Source organism: Sapajus apella, unplaced genomic scaffold, assembly GCF_009761245.1.
Source record: "Sapajus apella isolate SASKATOON/1434 unplaced genomic scaffold, GSC_monkey_1.0 scaffold15, whole genome shotgun sequence".
Lineage (NCBI taxonomy): Eukaryota > Metazoa > Chordata > Mammalia > Primates > Cebidae > Sapajus > Sapajus apella.
Window position 1 is genome coordinate 27,991,837 of NW_022436955.1, and position 18,702 is coordinate 28,010,538.

General features: G+C 51.8%; 1 protein-coding gene across 2 annotated transcripts in view; it reads right to left on the minus strand.

Annotated features, from left to right (window-relative positions):
- The window catches only part of COTL1 (coactosin like F-actin binding protein 1), a 48,750-nt gene that overhangs the window by 16,799 nt on the left and 13,249 nt on the right, over positions 1 to 18,702 (minus strand). Inside the window, exons 3-4 of one of the 2 annotated variants that reach the window (XM_032284577.1) lie at positions 6,319 to 6,476; positions 1,073 to 4,145 (exon numbers count right to left, since the gene is read on the minus strand). In XM_032284577.1, the coding sequence (XP_032140468.1) occupies positions 4,098 to 4,145; positions 6,319 to 6,476 (206 nt within the window). In that variant the 3' untranslated portion in view covers positions 1,073 to 4,097. Of the gene's footprint in view, positions 1 to 1,072; positions 4,146 to 6,318; positions 6,477 to 18,702 lie in introns of those variants that run through there. The other variant, XM_032284576.1, reaches the window with a different exon arrangement.

The following is an 18,702-nucleotide window of genomic DNA, read 5'->3' on the forward strand; positions in this document are numbered from 1 at the left end:
CCCAGGCTGGGCTGTAGTGGTGCGATCTTGGCTCACTGCAACCTCCGGCTCCTGGGTTCAAGCAATTCTCATGCCTCAGCCTGCCGAGCAGCTGGGATTACAGGAACATGCCACCATGCCCAGGTAATTTTTGTATTTTTAGTAGAGATGGAGTTTTACTATGTTGGCCAGGCTTGTCTTGAACTTGTGACCTCAAGGGATCTACCCGCCTTGGCCTTGGCCTCCGAAAGTACTGAGATTACAGGAATGAGCCACTGTGCCCGGCCCATTCTTAAGTTTTTTAAATTATTTTAAAACAGAGATGTAGTCTCACTATGTTGTCCAAGCTGGTTTCAAGCTCCTGAGCTTAAGCAATCCGCCTGCTTCAGCCTCAAAAAGTGCTAGGATCATAGGCATGAGCCCTGGCACCCAGCCTCATTTCTTCTTTTCTTAGCCCTTGTCATGTGCTAGCACATAGTACTCTTCCAGCACTAGGAATACAATTCACAAAGCAGCCATGGCTTCTGCCTTCTAGGAGATTAAGATTAGTTACTTTATTATTATAATTCCTGGAATCTAGACCCTAGTAGAAACAGATACAGGCACAATTAATTCTGATTGAGGCTGGTGGGAGAAAGGGGTAAGAAATCAGGGTTTTGAAGGATGAATAGGAGTTCAGCAGGTATCAAAATGGAGAAGCCCTTTACATACCCACTGCTTTTCTTTAATCCTTCCAACCACTCTGAAATTTTACATTCTTTTTCCTAAATGAAAACACAGAAATTCTAGTGATAAAATTACGTGCCCAAAGTCCTATAGTTGTGGACTGATGGAGCTAGAATTTCAACTTGAATCTCACTCTCCCACATGCCATAACTTTTTCTATTTTGCACAGCAGCATTTTTTAAAAGTAAGCACAGAGCAACAAAGCTGACCTTCCAGTTTAAAGTTGCCACCATCAAGAAAGACTGGGAATCAGGAAATTTAAAAACTAATTGCACGTGCAACACAAGTCTGCAAAATGAGCGTGCAGCCTGCTTCCAGCTCTGAGCCCTCTCCCTGGTGCCAGGGGACTGGGAAATGTGCAGGGTGGTGAAGTGGCCGAGTCGGGGCTCTGAGCCCACAGCTTGGATTCCAGGCATAGCTCTGCCACGTCCGGGCACCCGGACCTTTAGCAAGTTACTCAGCTTTCTCAGATCCCAACCTCCTCATCTACAAAACAGGGCAAGTAGCAGACCTGGCCTCGTGAAGGAGAAATGATTTAATACACAGAGAGTCCTTCAGACAGTGTCAGGCACACAGTAGACACACAGTAAAGCTATTGTTATTCATATTATTGCCACATTGGTACCCAAAAGAGGCCCTCAGAGGGGAGGGGTGGGTACCTCTGGTCCCAGAAATTCAGCCAGTCCTGCCCCTGGGGTTTATTTTTATTTATTTATTTACTTATGTTTGAGACAGGGTTTCCCTCTGTCATCCAGGCTGGAGTGCAATGGCACAAGCACGGCTCACCGCAGCCTCCAATTCCCAGGCTCTCGCGATCCTCCCAGCTCAGACTCCTGAGTAGCTGGGACTACAGGCATGCGACACCACGCTCTGGCTAACTTTTTTTATTTTTAGTAGAGATGAGGTCCCACTATGTTGACCAGGCTGGTCTCCAACTCCTGAGCTCAAGCGATCCTTCTGCCTTGGCCTCCCAAAGTGCTGTGATTACAGGTGTGAGCCACTGAGCCTGGTTGCTTCCGGGGCTTAGAAGCCATCGGAATAGACTCTGACTGGCTAGTTCACACCATCCCTGGCACGTCCGTCCTTCCCACCTCCACTTCTCCTTGGACGCAGCACCCTCTGTTGTCCTCCGTTCCTGACCCTGAAAGCTGAGCTGCACGCCCTCTGGATTCCTGGCTCCGTGAATGTTTGTATTATGCTAAAGAATGAATAAAAGGATCAAGTGAATGAACCCATTCTGCAAGACAAGCATGTCGCAGCAATGACCAAGCATGGCTCTCAACCGAGAGAGCCTGGCCCTAGCACATCGCAGGCCGCTACCAGAGGTCACGGCATTGTCCCCACAATCCCGCAGAGACAGGAGAACAATGGGACAGAGGCTCTGTCCTGGGCACCAGCCGGGTACTTCGGTGTGGCAGACAACAGCTGTGGCCAGGCAGCCGTGCGTGCTGAACGTTCAGCGCATTCCCCAGACTCGAGTCTGGGCGTCGCAGTCGCCAGCCCAGCCTGCCTGGCAGCCCCTGCTGCCCCGTGGCCTTGCTGGCATTTGTCCTGTTTTCCCAGCCACTGCCGCCTCTCACTTTCTTGGCTCTGAATAAACTAAGGAGACTTAGAGTCGAACCTGACTCTTAGTTCTAGCCCCAGCTCTGTTATTCATTAGCGGTGAGTTTAGGGCAGGTCCTATCACTGCTGTGGGCCTCAGTTTCCCCGTATGCTGACGCACCTGTGTGGCAGGCCACAGGTGAAGTATGAACTGTTGGAGGTCAGTGCTGGCAAGTGCGGGTAAGGCCAGGCCCTTCCTGTGCTGCTGATGGCTGTGACTTTGGCCCAAGCCATTTACAACACAACTGGCAACATTGGTAAACAACAAGAGTGATGCTCTGTGCCCTGTAGCTCAGCATCTGTATCGAGCATCTCCTAAGAAAATAATCTACAGGGTAGAAATGTTTCCTGCCAGAACTGTGTGTCATGGTGTTGTCTAAAAGGAAAGCTGGAAAAACAGCTACTACTTCCGGGTCCCAGAAATTAAGACATTGGTCTAAGCACTTTCCCTATATTTGCTCATTTAATCCCCACCACAATCCTACAAGACACACATTATATTACTCTTATTTTACACATCAGGTGACTGAGCCCAGAGCGTGTTAGCCATGTGCCCAAGCCACACAGTAAGTGACGGAGCTGAAATTTAAACCCATGCCATCTGGCTCCAAAGTCCACTGTACTACACTTTCCTCCTTGACAAAGTAACATAAGGTTCATTTAAAGGCAAAATGCCTTCGTAAACAAATTACTCCATTAATATAAAAGAAGAATTTTCAGAATACGCCAAACTAGAATATGACACAGCAAGTCAACTTATCCGATTCTTCATTTTACAAATGAGGACACTGAGACCCAGGGAGGGAGAGATTTGTCCATGGCCAGGCGGGTGGTTAGTAGCATAAAGATCCCTCCTCTAAATTTGCTGGGCGTGGTAGCGCACGCCTTTAATCTCCAGCTACTCAAGAGGCTGAGGCATGAGAATTGCTTAAGCCTGGGAGACAGGCTGCAGTGAGCTGAGACTGCGCCACTGCACTCCAGACTGGGTGACACAGTGAGATTCTGTCTCAAAAAGAAAAAAAAAAATTGCCCCCGCTGGATTCCAGTTCCTCCACATCAATGACCATGCAATGAATTTACACCCTCCATGTTACACACAAAGCACGAGAACGCACGTGCATGACTTTTATTACAACCAAAGTCAAGGGTTTATGAATACAATAATCTTAAACCAAAGGCCAATCCACTTCTTCTTCACATGGAAATGATGGCAAAAAAGCAATCGGGTAAGTGACCCGGTCCCCAAGACATGGCACCCAGAACGGGCCCATCTGGAAGGTCCTCAGAGAACATCTGCTCCGAGTCTCCATGAGGCAGAGGGGAAGCTAGCTGATGGGCAGGCCAGTCTCAGAGGGGTTTTAGTGCCTGTGGAAAGATAGCGTCATGCCAGCAGAATGGACCCTTTGTAACCTAGATGGCTGTATTTGCAAACGCAGCATGAATGTAAAGTCTTGTAGTAGTTTCAGATAATTGGGATTTTTAAATGCAGAGGTGGAAAATGCAAATGGTAATGGTCAAAATATGACCCTGCACCTGTCGTTCCAGACAGCATTCCAGCCGCCCCCCCCCCCCCCCCCCCAACCCCCGCACCGCAGTGCACATCTGTGCTTCATTCACCATGAGATCCCTTTCTTTAACAACTGCGATCACACTGGAGCTTCCAATCATGAAACCCCTCTTCCCCGCCCGGGTTGTGCATGTGACCCAGGCTGGGCCAATCAGGGTCTTCTTAAGAGACTGACTGACACTGAGGAAAGAGACCTCTCTTCTGGGATCCTGACCCAGAAGGATCACCACAGCATGGACCATTTCTTCGGCTGTGCCAAGGCTACCTGACTCTAAACCCAGAGAAAAACAGAACTGAGAGATGAGATGAAAATACTGCATGAGCCCTCAATCCAGCCACACCGAAAGCAGAAAAGCCCTGCACTTCCCACCTCCAAGAGCCAAGCCATTCTTCCTTGTGCTTCAACTTACTGGAGCTTGCAAATATGAACTATCACCACTCCTCCCACCTAAAGGTTCCCACCAGGGAATCAATTTCCTCCAACCCTCCCCGGCCACCGGCCCAACCAACCAAACTGAAAAGAGTTCTAGATAGGAAAGAACCTGCAGACTGCCTTAGTGGGTATAAGGTTTCCTTTGGGGTTGATGAGAAAGTTCTGGAACTAGATAGCGGTGATGAGTATACACCATTGTGACTCTGTTTAATGATGCTGAATTGTACTTTAAAATGGCTAAAATTTATGTTATTGTATTTTACATTTATTTATTTGACAGAATCTTGCTCTGTTGCCCAGAAGGCGTGGTGCGATCTCAGCTCACTACTGCAACCTCCGCCTCCCAGGTTCAAGCGATTCTCCTGTCTCAGCCTCCCAAGTAGATGGTACTACAGGCGTGCGCCATCACGCCTGGCTAATTTTTTGGTATTTTTAGTACAGACAGGGTTTCATCGTTTTGGTTGGCCAGGCTGGTCTCAAACTTCTGACCTCAGCTGATGTGCCCGCCTTGGTCTCCCCAAATGATGGGATTACAGGTGTAAGCCACCACACCTAGCCAGTATTTTACCACAACTTTTTACATGGGAAGAAAAAAGGAATCACAAAATCTGCGATGTGGTGCCCCATGCCCACATCCTGGCGAGCGCCCCCTCCCTCTGCTCTCTTTCCTCCGGGCCACGTCCAAGAGCGGGCCAAGCATGGCAGCCGGAATTCAGCAGGAGACCTTTGGCCACGAACAGGACTTCTTTTTCATTTTCCATCCTGCTGCCACTCGGAAGACCCCTGAAAGCTGGTTAACCATTAAAACCCAACTGGCCTGGAGAAAAACAGCCTGTGGGGTTGAATAAGTGCTTTTCCAAAACAGGGGCTCCACGGCCAGACGGGGCGCAGACAGCAGTGTCAACCAGGAACGCTGACCAGCGTGTGAAACAAATGGCCTTTGTCAGCATTTCCTCGGTCCAGGCACGGCGCTAACGCTGCTCAAAGCCAATCTCATGCCCATACCTTTGAAAAATGATTATCTTGCCTCTTAACTCCGGAACCCACCTCCTGAGACTGTATTCTCAAGGAATAATTCAACAGAAGAGAGAAGGGAGATGCATGTATTAAAATGTTGGTTGGAACATTATTTATAAAAATAAAAATTGGAAGCAACTTAAGAGGCCAGGAACAGGGGAACGCTTAGTACATTACAGTACATTTGTGAAGGACACTCTGCTACCAGAAAACCCTGAATTACAAAGGCGGTGCAGCTTATCATTTACGAAATTACGTTAACCTTAAAAAAAGGTAGCTGGAGACGAGAGTGTGACCTGCAGGCTAGGACACAGCAAAGCCGAAAAGAAACCCTGGGTCTCTTAGCTTTCAGCACCTTCTCTCATTAGACTGTTGTTTTTATTTTTATTTATTTATTTAGAGACAGGATAAGAGAGAGGTCTCTCCCTCACCTACCCTTCCCCAGGTCTCCCTTTTTGGAGTTCAGATTTTCTTTTCTCAACACAATCCCATTACCTGTACCCCAAGAGAACAACCTTGGAAGTTTCTGGAATTGAAAATCTCCATTTTCTTTAATGGCCAGAATGGAAAAGACCTAAAGTAAGCACTGTTCAGAGAGGGTACACATTAATTCTCCCACGGCATCCTGGAGACCACCACTGAAAGTCAGCCAGGACGCCACAAGGTAGTGGCCGCTATTCTGGTGCCCCCACCAGTCCCCTTCTCTAGAAGCAAGCCACCTGCCCCACCCACGGAGGTAGGTGCCCAGCTGCCACGCTTCTGTTACAGGATAGGTGGGATCGCAAACACAGCGACCTCCTCCTAGCCTGCATACTGAAACAATTTTGGTGACATTTCACCAGTGGCTCTACTGGTGCAGAGACTCGGCATGGCTTATCCCAAGTCACAGCTAAGCTACAGACCCAGGAGTCCAACCCAGCCCTCTCCGTCCTTGCAGGATGGTGACCCTGGGTGAGCTATGACCTCCAGACAATGGAGGAACTCAGAGAATTACCTGTACGACCTCCTTGACCAGGGTCTTGTCCGTCCCGGTTTTGGCGCGCTGCAGCCCGCTGACGTCCTCACCGATCCACGTGATGAGGGCGAACTTGGACCTCTTGCTCATGGCATCCCCGGTGGTGAAGCGCACGAAGGCAAACAACCGGACGTCATCTGTGGCCAACAGCAAAGAGAGAGCACAGTGCTCCGTTAAAACACCCCAACATGTTTAAAGGATTGCTTTAGCCCAAGAGTTTGAGACCAGCCTGGGCAACATGGCAAAACTGCCTTTCTAAAAAAAAGAATACCAAAAAATTATCTGGGTAAGGTGGCATGCACCTGTAGTCCCAGCTACCAGGGAGGCTGAGGAGGGAGGATCACTTGAGCCCATGAGATTGAGGCTGCAGTGAGCAGAGATCACGCCACTGTACTCCAGCCTGGGTGGCCAAGTGACACCCTGTCTCACGTAAAACAAAATAAAGTTGTGTGTGTGTGCATTGCATGTGTGTGTGTATGGCATGTAGGGCCACATGTACCCCGCTAGGATAAAACAATATTACTCAACATCAGCTCAACTGGCATCTGAGGCCAGATCATTCTCTCTGGTAGGGAACTTTCTGTAGCTTGCAGGGTGTTGAGTGGCACCCCTCACCTGGCCACACCAGTTATGACAAACAAAAATGCCTCCCTGCATTGCAGATGTCCCCTAAGGGGGGCGGAACACCCCTGGGTGAGAACTACTGCTCTCAACAGTTGGTGTCCCCATTGAATCAGGCCGCCTTTTGTGTTTTCCACCAGAGTTCTGTGCCTCTCGAGGAGATCACATATCCTTATTCCGCCTACTTCACAAATAGTTCATATTTTAATTGCCGTTATCACCAACATCTCATTACAATTCCTAACTGGTGGTTGCCATAGGGACGCCAGTGGTTTGGAACCATTCACCTTGTGTTAGCCACCTGTATCAACGCCGATACTCTCTCAGGGCTCTTAGTTGCTGGCGTGAGGATTTCTCAGGCACCCAGTGATATTGTAGAGCAGTATATGCTTGCTTCTCAAAACTCGTGTGGATTTAAATCACTGGGGTAATCTTCCTAAAATGCAGATTCTGATTCAACAGGTTTTGGGTCTATGCTTCTAAGAAGCTCCCCAGGGATGCTGATGCTGATGGTCAAAGGACCACACTTTGAGTTAAAAATAAATAAATAAATAAATCTGCATTTCTTCCTAGAATCTAAGTACCTCCCTGCAGGGTCCCACACAAAGCATGTAAGTTAGCGCCAAGACTCAAGGCCACAAACCACCTGTCTAAAGGAGACCAGTGCAGGGAGTTGAGAAGTTCACTTCCTGGTGATTATCTCAAAGCCTGAGGGGTTACCAGCTGTACGCCTTCAACAAGAAGCCATGCGGTCTAATGGCTCATCCGTCTGTCCCCGGGAGCTAAGGAACACACAGCTCTCAGCAGACCATGAACCTGTGATCCTAACTCCCGTCCAGGGTCAGGGACTCCACAACACTTACTTCTTAAAGGAAAGCAGTCATCATCACCACTCACAGCGGCACAGCACTTTTCAGTTTACAAAACATGCTTCTATTTTATCTCATGTGGTCTTTATAACAATGCTGGGAGGTAGATGAGGTACAGACTTTCATTTTTCATCATCAACATCCAAATTACCTTCATAGATAAGGGCTGGAGGCTCAGGGGCCACGTGATGTGGCCAGAGTCAGAACACGGCGAGGCCAGAGCCGAGGGCCTGACAGCTTAGGTGCACGTGCTCAGCCCCCTTTCCCCAGGGAAGTGCCCCACCAGGCCATGGCCATCGGGGGGTCAGCAGGTGACCAGGCAACAGGAACAGAAGGAAGGATGGTCTCAGGGATGCTGCGCAGGTAAATCCACAGAGCCTGGTTGGACATGAGAAGTGAGGGCAGAGGAGTGCAGAGCTCAGGAGACCTTGAGGGGCGAGAGCCCCGCCTCCCAGCACCCGGGGACCGTGCCTGAATCCCCAACACCAGCCTGGCTGCCTCACCTGTAAAGCACTTTCTTTTCTTTACTGAGATAAAAGTCACATAACATAAAATTCACCATGTTAACACTTTAAAGTACACAGTTCAGTGGCTTTAAGGACACTCTCAATGCTGTGCAAACATCACAACTATCTAATGTCATCACTCTCCACCCCACTCCCCCGGGCCCTGGCACCTGCTCCTCTACTTTCTGTCTCTATGGACTGGCCCGTGCTGGACGTGGCAATGGACTCATATGCTATGTGGCCTCTGACGTCTGGCTTCTTTCACTCAGAGTCACATCTCCAGGTCCGTCCCTGCGGCCGTGGGGGTCAGCATTCCATTCCCTTTCGTGGCTGACGGGCCTTTCACTGTGTGGAGAGACCACATTTTGCTTATCGGTCCATCAGGTGATAGACAAGTGGGTTCCTTCCAAAATGGGGTGATTTCACACCTCCCTTATCAGCTGACCCTGGAGACTAAATGTGAGAGCTACAAAACCCACCTGGCCCCTCAGGGTAGAACCTTCACTCAAAAGCTCCTGACACAGGGCGGGGCTGCCAGGTGGCCACCGCCCACAGGAAACCAGGCTGGTGCAGGTGAGGGCGGTTCCTCACATCTAAGGTGCAAAGGGCGAGGCCACGAGGCCACGGCCGGCTGGTGCAGACTGGAGTGTGCGGAGCAGCCCTTTAGCTCAAGAGCGTTTCTCAGCAGTCCCCGTGGTGTTTGGGAAGCCAGGCCTCTGTTCTGAGTAGTGTCGCCAGAACATCAACACCAAAGTGCTTAATGAAATGGCAGCCTTGACCCGAGGGGGGGGGGGGCTGCACATCCGCCTCCAAATGCCTTTCACAAGCAAAAGAACACTGCGAATCTGTTTCCATGGTAACCACTCTCGAGTTCCCATTTCCACAGTGATCAGCCAGGACTTGTATCCAAACTGCCCATCCTTGGCCCAAGCCTCCACGGGGGAAAGTTACCAGCCCTGCTTTGGGCCAACGCAGTTTTCGGGGACCCCGACCATCTGTTCAGTGCAGTGCCAAGCCTTCGGGCTGAGCCAGCTCTCCCAGGCTCTCTCTCTTCTCCATGTCACCCCCTACCACTCCCACGGCTCTGACCAGCTCCTCTGTGCAGCACCACGGCTTTGCCAAGGTCTTCCTTCCCTGCTGGCTGCCAAGTACCTCCACACTGCCCTCTGAGCCCACCCCTCCCCCTTTCAGACCTCCCAGGTCTATTTGAGCAACATCCTTTCCCCCTTTAGTGTCACATATTTCTGTTAAAGAACCACAAGCAGCCAGGTGCAGTGGCTCACGCCTGTAATCTCCACACTTTGGGAGGCCGAGGTGGGCACATCACCTGCAGTCAGCAGTTCGAGACCAGCCTGACCAACATGGAGAAACCCCGTCTCTACTAAAAATACAAAAATTAGCTGGGCATGGTGGTGCATGCCTGTAATCAGAGCTAGTCAGGAGGCTGAGGCAGGGGAATCGTTTGAACCCGGGAGGTGCAGAGGTTGCAGTGAGCTGAGATTGCGCCACTGCACTCCAACCTGGGCAACAAGGGTGAAACTCCGTCTCAAAAAAAAAAACTACAAGCACTGTCCCTGGGTCCCAAGTACCAGCACAGGGCCCGGCACAAGATAGATGTACAATAAGTAAGTCACACCCCCCAATCCCAAGGCCACCGGGAACCTTCCAGAACCACAGCCTGATGTCATCTGAATGACCGTGGGGGGAGCGGGGTGACAAGGGACACAGTTTGCTAGGTTACTGCTGGTTGCTTATCTGACAATGCTGGTCAATAAGATCGCTGACAGGCCTGTTTTGAAAATCTGAGAGTCACGTTGTGCTTACAAATGTTTGCTGCTGGAGATCTGGCACGAAAGTGACAGGTCAGCTGAGCCTCAGATGGAAAACCTGTTGGTCTGTGCACCGTTTCTGCAGCTGCCCGGCAGACTGGAGGCCTCTCCCTGACCCCGCTCACCCTGAAGGTGGTTCTCAGCCCCTTTTGACCTCACAAGGGGCAGTGCTGGGGAAAACACTAGTTCTTCATCCCTGGTTCAGCTACTTTCCCTCTGCTGAGCAAACCAGGTCCACAAACCCGAGGGGCACTCACAGCCCCACATCAGCAGTGAGAAGCGCCAGGCTGCCTCGTCTACCTCGAGCTAGTGTCACTCTTGTTCACAGGAAAACGGCATATCTACTGAAGGGCATGGAGAAATGCCAGCATGTATATGTTACTGTGATATGTGTATATTTGTGTATGTGTGTATATATGCATGTGTATAGGTGTGTTTGTATATGTGTGTATATACATATGTTTGTGTGTACAGATATATATGTGTGTACATATTCATGCATTTGTGTGTGTGCATGTGTGTTGTGTATGTGTGTGTTTGTGTGTGTGTGTGTGCATTAAGATGGCAAAACGGCTTAGAAGAAGGTTGGTACCTGGGCTTCCCATCACCCCCACTGTACCACTTGGTCTCCGACAGGGTCAATGGTCCATCTCTTCAGACTGAGGTTGAGAGTCCAGGTCTAGTCAGAGAAGAGAGGGAGACTGCGCAGCCCGGGTGGGGGACGGGGGACCCAGGACTTCACCCATCACAGGCACCAGGAGACAGAAGCCATGAGCTCCTTCTGCTGGTGGCCTCAGCACAGTGGAGCAGTCTACACCCTCAACCTTCTCTGCAACGTCCAGGGTGCAAGTTCAAATTCCAGAATCCTTTAGAAACGGACCCCCACATGTACCAGCCTCGTGACCTGGACCGCAGTCCTGAATGGCTCTAAGGCTCAGTTTCCTCATCCACAAAACGGGTCAAATACTTACCTCATGAAGTGGTGGGGAGAATTACATGAAAAAGAAATGAGATCTGAAGGACTTGGCTGATAGGACTCTTTGCTGTTTTTTGACCCCCAACATCTCTCCAGTGAAACTGCCCTCGGGCTCACAGGGACCTCCTCATTGCCAAGCGAACACCATCTTCTCCACGCCCACTAGTGGCGTTTCATACCATTGTCAATTCTGCCCTCCATGAACTTCTCCCTTCCCATGGCACCCAGGACACGGTGTCATCTTGGTTCTCAGAGCGCTGATGCCACCTTCTACTTTCTTCCTGGCTCTTCTACCCGCTGTCTCCAAGTGGGCACTCCCCAAGGTTTTCCACCTCATCCTCTCCTTTCCCCTGACACGCTCTCCCTGGGAGATCTCAGCTACCACCATGGGATACGGGGGCACCAGCCCCTGCCCTCACAACTGTCCACTGCTCTGTCCTTAATAAGGTGGGCAGAGTCTGTCCCCTGTTTCTCGCCATCTCCTGGCACCTCACACCCCCTACACACAATTGTTTGCTAAGGCAACCTGGCGCACCGAAAAGGGTCCCAGCTCCAGAGATCGGCCAGCCGGGGCCGATGCCAGCTGCTTCCTTTAGCTACGGAACATCACATGAGGATGCTTCATGCTCTGTTCCCGCTGTAGAATGGGGACAACCTTCTGTATCCAGCTTTGGGTTTCAGAGTAGGGCACTCCTAGGCACATAGAGTCACAAAGTCACTCTTTCTGTAAGTCTTTCTTGAGGGCAGATGGAAGGCAGTAAAGGTCCGGGAGGTAACTGAGCCCCAAGTCTACCTAGCACGTATAAGGTGCCAGGCACCACTCTAAGACTTTGCGCACTGCACCATTCCAGCTTCTCTGTGAGGGCAGCACAGACCACTGTTCCATTTCACGGATGAAGAAACTGAGGCTTAGAGAGATGAAGCAACAATGAGCCACACAACTCCTCCCTGCCCGCTGCAGAACTCCTGAAGTCTAGAGCAGCAGTTCTCAAAGCATGGTCCTCAGACCAAGAGCACCACAGCACCCAGGAACTTACTAGAAATGTGAGTCCTCAGGGTCTACTTGGCCCTACTGAACCAGACACTGGGAGTGGGGCCCAGAAACTGTGTGTGAGCGAGCCCCCAGGTGATTCTGAGGCTGCCAAAGCCTGAGACCCACGGACTTGGAGGAAAAGTGGAGAGGAAATGCTGTACCCCAAAACCTAAAATGCAATAAAATAAATAAATGGGAGAACTCACAGCTGGGAGAGGAGGAGACAAAGCCCTCAAGGGCAGAAAAGCTGAAGTGCTCAGAGTTCAGCCCCACGCCCTCCTTGCCACCCGTCTGCCTTTTATTTTAAGGAAGTGACTGCATGAAGCAACTTCCTGCAGGGTTCATGGCTCCTGAGCATGATTCTCAAAGGCCACCAGGACGCTCCCTCCCCAAAATCCCACGCCCCACGAGAAGGAACAGCCCTCATTAGCAAGAGAGCTACTGAGCCTTGGCCCTGGGTACCAGGAGGCCTTTCTGTCTGTGCTGCCTCTAGCGCCTCTGCTTCCCCATAAGCCACGCGGATTTAGATGCGCATCACAGCATCAGACCTCAGGGCCTCTGCCACGGAGGATACGGCAAGGTCAGGACCCCATCCTGAGGGCTGTGGTTTCCTTCTGGTTGGTGCCATGCATCAGAGCCCAGGCCAACTGCACTCTGGATGTTCCTGACTTGGAGACTATGGACGCCCTCCCCTTTCCACCCAGGGAGAGTCTTGTTCATGAAAAGACAGCTCTCATGCTTAAAGTACTAAAACTCTACTCTCAAAAGAGCCTGGCCCTTCCTTCCACTGGTCTCTGAAGCCTCATCGGGGGCCAATGATAGAGATCTGGCTCCGGGAAAGGACCCCTGGAGACCTAGAATGCCCAGGCAGGACCTGGCAAGTAGGTAAAGGGAGGCTTTGGCCAATGCCCAGGTCGTCTCTTCAAGCTTCTCTGCCTTCATTTACTACGGAAGTTTATCTGTGTGAACGAGTCAGCATTCAAATGTTCTCAGGACACCACCTGGTGCGGAGCCGAGCTCAGAAGCCAGCCCCGGTGGCTGTTACACGGTCTTCTCTGTGGCCTTCCCCTCTCCTGGCTCTCCTTTGACCTTTCCCTGGGTCCTGGAGGTGCCTTTACGCCTCTCCTGCCTCCTCCCCATCCATGTGCTCTCCTCCCCTTCTTCCCTCCTCCCAACCTCTCTGGAAGAGAGAAGGACGGGGCAGGGTAAAGCCAGAGGGGGCAAAAGAGAGACAGTAGAGGGGACCACGTGGGGAGACCAAGTCAGGGTGGCCAAGCTGGGTGTGGGGGGGGACCAAGCCGGGGGACCAAGTGAGGGAGCCAAGCAGCGGGGGTCCAAGGTGGGGGAGGGGATCAAGCCAGGGCTGCTGAGCAGTCAAAGTGATGGAAATGTGGGAACAAACCCAGTGACAAGAGAACAGAGGATGACCACGAAGGGGCTAGGACAGAAGGTAAAGGCAAGAGGGAATCAGAATTCTCTGCAGTCACCAAAGCCTCCAGGATAAACCGCTCTAATCCTTCCCCAAAAGTTACAAATGGCATATGGTCCCCAATAAGCTCTCAAGTGCCATCCCTCCTTCCCCCTCCCACCCAAACTTGAAATCTCAAGCTCAGGTCAGCACTGAGAAAGAGACTCTGACCAGGCCCACCCAGGGTTCTCACCAAGGCGGCCCGACACAGGATCCACACTGACTGTGTCGGACATTCTAGTCTCCTCTGCATATCCCCAAAGCCAGTCCTGGCTGGAGGCCAAACCCCCGAGGATGCATGATCTGCTACGGGCCAAGCGCTGTGTGACTTTCTTAACACTTCTGCAAATGCTTTCAACAACTCTGTTCATTACAAAAACACATACTAGGTGTAGAATAACGAGAAACACAAAAAAGCAAAATTAAGAAATCAAGGCTCGCCTTGCCAGCTCCCAGGCGCCAAAGCAGCCCTAGGGCGCCAAGGCCTGGAAGCTAAGAAATCAAGGCCCCCACCACCCTACAAACTTTTTAGTGTAAGTCCTTTTGATCTCTTCAGCTATTTTCACATCCCTCTGAATCTTGTTATTGCCCCAGCACTGATCACCACGCCAGGCACGCCAGAGGCACCCTATACACTACCTGTGGGCCAATGGAAAGAAAAAAGAGAGCATCATTTCAGAATTTCCACCAAACACTGAACTGCAGAGCAAGGCAAAAGAAAGGGGGAAGGTGACCGGGTGTGGTGGCTCACGCCTGAAATCCCAGTACTTTGGGAGTCCAAGGCAGGAAGGTCATGAGTTCAGAAGTTCGAGACCAGCCTGGCCAACAAAGCGAAATCCTGTCTTTACTAAAAATACAAAATGTTAGCCAGGCATGGTGGCAGTCACCTGTAATGTCAGCTACTTAGGAGGCTGAGGCAGGAGAATCGCTTGAACTGGGGAGGCGGAAGTTGCAGTGAGCCGAGATCGTGCCATTGCACTCCAGCCCGGGCAACAGTGCAAGACTCAAGACTCCGTCTCAAAAAAAAGAAAAAAAAAGATAGAAAGGGGGAAGAAGAGGACAGCAGGAAGTTGCTCCAGAGAGCAGCAAGCTTGCAGCTCACTCTAAAGCTGCCCTAACTTTATACAGACTCCTGAGAGGTTATGCAAACAGGGCTCAGAAAGGAAAAAAAAAAACAACCCACACACCAAAAAGCTGAGCTGTCAGCTTCCACCGAGGGAGCCCCCTGGAGCGAGGATGAAAGGAAATGGGAAAGAACTCTTACATCCTGCTGCCCAGAGCAAGGGGACAGCTGGGCAGTCGCCATGGCAGCGGCTGGCTTCTAGCAGGCTGCTAAGGGGAAAGGGGGCAAGGCTGGGGAAGGAGAAACAGCCTCTCCACCAGAGAGGAAGGAGGGCTCAGTGGGTGCCCACGTCTGTAAGAGGGAGGGGCCTGAGGCCGGGGTGGAAGGAGCCAGGGTGGTTGCTGAGGGTGAAGGCAGGGCGCTCATTACTAAAAGGGCCCGTATCACCTGCTGCCTTTTTTCAGAGTGACTTTGGTAACTCCCTCTGATTGATAAAAACAAAACAAAACCAACAAACACCCTCCTGTCTTGCTCAGAAAGTTTCAAAAATATTAAAAAGCATAAAAACTAAAACCCATTACTCTAGAAATAAACCCCTGTTGGTTTATTCCTTACAGGGGATGAATGAAGGCTCTATTTCTTTCTTCTTCTGAGGAGTTTCGCTCTAGGCTGCAGAGCAGTGGGACGGTCTCGGCTCACTGCAACCTCCGCCTCCCGGGTTCAAGTGATTCTCCTGCCTCAGCCTCCTGAGTAGCAGGGATTACAGGCGCCTGCCACCACGCCTGGCTAATTTTTGTAGTTTTAGTAGAGATGGGGTTTCACCATGTTGGCCAGGCTGATCTTGAACCCTGACCTCAGGGGATCTGCCCGCCTGGCCTCCCAAAAACCTGGGATTACCTACGTGAGCCACCCACACTGGGCCAAGGCTCTGTCTGTGTGATTTACATTGTGTGGGTAACGTTGGACTCACTGCATCTTCATTAGGTGTGAATGACCCAGCTTTCCCAGCTTGACCGAGAACAGAAGAAAGCGGAGTGCAGGATGGCCAGAGGAAAAGAAAGATGATTACTTTCACAGAACCTCCAGGGTATGAGCTGATCTGAATACCCAAATTAAACCAGGAGCTAAAGGTTTTCCCCCTATGACCAAGCGCTAGCACTTTCTTTAAATGATAACTTTCTACTTCGTTAAATGGCAGTTAGTGCGTCAGACCTGACTCCACCTTCTGACTTAGGGAACAGTGGCTGTAACCTGTCCCTGGAGGCTCTGAGGACCTTATTACAGCATCTACAGCATCTACAATGAGACACTCTGCCACTGAGGGATTTGGTGTCTGACGCCCAATCACTGAACCGCCCTGGTCTCCAACTCCTGACCTCGTGATCCGCCCACCCTGGCCTCCAAATGTGCTAGGATTACAGGCATGAGCCACCACGCCCATCCTAATCAGCGTCTAGAAGGCTGACTTAGAGTTCCTCCAGAGGACAGGGTAAGGACAAAGAGGGTTCATGTTAACAATTTGAGAGAAAGACTGTGACAGAACTCCAGACAAGACAGCAGCCTCTGCTGGCAAGTTCAAATGCCTTCCTCCACCAGCTCTCCCGTTTCTGACTTACCATAAGCAGAAGGGCGTATGATGCGGCTGATTATCACTGTGTGAAAACAAGGGGTTAAAGGCTCAGAACGAGCTGCCGGGCCCTACGGCTTGCTCAGCCCTACTCCTGGAGGGACGAATCTTGTTCCCTGGCACACCCAAAGCACCCAGACAATGCCCACATGTGCTCACTACATGCTTCCTGAATAAATGACCACATCTGCACATCATCTTTGGCTTCTCAGACTTTTCAGTTCCCAATTTGCAGCTGCGTTTCAGTTCAATGGAGGGTGCAATTTTATAAGAATAAAACCAAGAAGATGGGCATAGTGGCTCACACCTGTAATCCCAACACTTTGGGAGGCCGAGGCAGGAGGACAGCTTGACTCCAGGAGATTGAGGCTGCAGTGAGCTATGATCGCACCACTGCACTCCAGCCTGGGCCACACTGAGACTCTGTCTCAAAAAACTTATTTCCCTTTAATTAAAAAAAAAGAAGAAGAAAACCAATTCCTTCTCAGGATTTTTAAGCTATGACTTCTGCCCCCGGAAAACAGAAATGAATAGACAGACAGGAATGAACATGGACAGACATAACAAGTGATTCGTTTCAACAACTTTGTCATTTAATAAAAGTGCATGGAGCCAGGCACCTGTAATCCCAGCACTTTGGGAGGCCGAGGCGAGCAGATCGCTTGAGCTCAGGAGTTCAAGACCAGCCTGGCCAACCTGGCGAAACCTCGTCTCTACTAAAAATACAAAAATTAGCCAAGCATGGTGGCGCACACCTGTCATCCCAGCTACTCAGGAGGCTGAGGTAGGAGAATCGCTTGAGTCCGGGAGGCAGAGGTTGCAGGAAGCTGAAATTGCGCCACTACACTCCAGCCTGGGTGACAGAATGAGACTCCATCGCAAAAAATAAGGTGCATGGAAAGGGCAGGCCAACAAGGCAGCGTTGCTGGAGTCACGGTGCCGGAACCCGCGGTGCCCATGGAAGGGGGAAGCTGCTTCTCCACCTTTCATGTGCACCAGGACAGTAGCCCAGAGGGATGCAGCCGACTTGAACCCTCAGCCGCACGAGAGCCCTGAGACCAGGGTTTGGGTCCTGGCTCTGCCCCTTTCCTCCCATGCAACAATGGCCCAGCGACTTCCCCTCTCTGCTCCCCAGTTCCCCAAGGCCTCTCCATCTCTACCTGGGAGCCCCTGGTTGGCCAGGGCAGAACTTGCAGCCAGTTCTCCTTCCCCATGGACTTTAACAGCACTCCAGCCCTGAGCCTGCGTACCACCAGCCCACACGGGGACAGCTGACTCATTTTACTTTTCTAAGGATTCATCTATTCATTACCCCATGCCATATCCGAGGCAGAACCTCCCCTCTTCCCAAAGGACCGAGACAACGAAGCGTGACTCAGCCAGGGCTCTGTGCCAGGCTCTGAGTTAGCACACTGGAAACCCGGCCACGGGTACAACATGGCGTTGCAGCTCTGCCCTAAACACAGGGGGACCCACTGAGAGCCCAGGGGACCAGCAAGCCTCCCCCTGGAGGTCTCCTCATTGGTGACACAGCACGGTGATCTTCATCAGAGCCAGCTGAGGGGGTAGCACCCTGGGAATCAGGCCTGGCACACAGAAAGTTTTGAGAAGCGTTAGGTGAGGATGATAAGGATAAGGCAGCCTTGGGACCAACGGTGACAATGGCAATGACTGGGAGGCGAATGGAGGCAGCAGGGGAGCCGGGAGCTCAGTGGGGAGAGGCAGGGCTGTGCTCAGGGCAAGGAGCCGCTCAGGGCCTGCGGGTCCCCCAGGACCGAGGAAGCAGTGGCAGACAAGAGTGTCCAGCCGGGAATGAGCCACAAAAAGGGCCAGGGCACAGTGGTGGGAGGACGTGAACAAAGTGGGAATAAAATGCGTGCTGCTCCAGAAGAACCCGGAGGCCTCACACGGCTCCCGCGGCCACTGCGCCCTGGGCCCTGCCCGCCCCCCACTCTCATGCTTTCCATGCCCCACTCCCTGCCCACACTTCCCCCCATGACCCCCACCCCATGATCTCCACCCTCACCACCCCCTTCCCACTCCCTCCCACTGCAGCCCCATGGCCCCCACCCCATGTTCCCCAAATTCCTTCTCACCCATGCTCCCCTCTCACTCCCCACTACCCTGCACCCCCACAGCCCTCACCCCATGGCCCACACCCACACTACACCCCCTCCCCAACCCCTGCGCTCCCCATCCACACTCAGTCACCCCACAGCCCTCACCCCACAGCCCCCATCCCTAGCTCCCCACACCACACTCCCCACACCACACTCCCCACCCCACACTCACCCCCCATAGCCCTCACCCCCTGCTCCCCACCTCACACTCCCCACCCCACGCTCATCCCCCACAGCCCTCACCCCTGCTC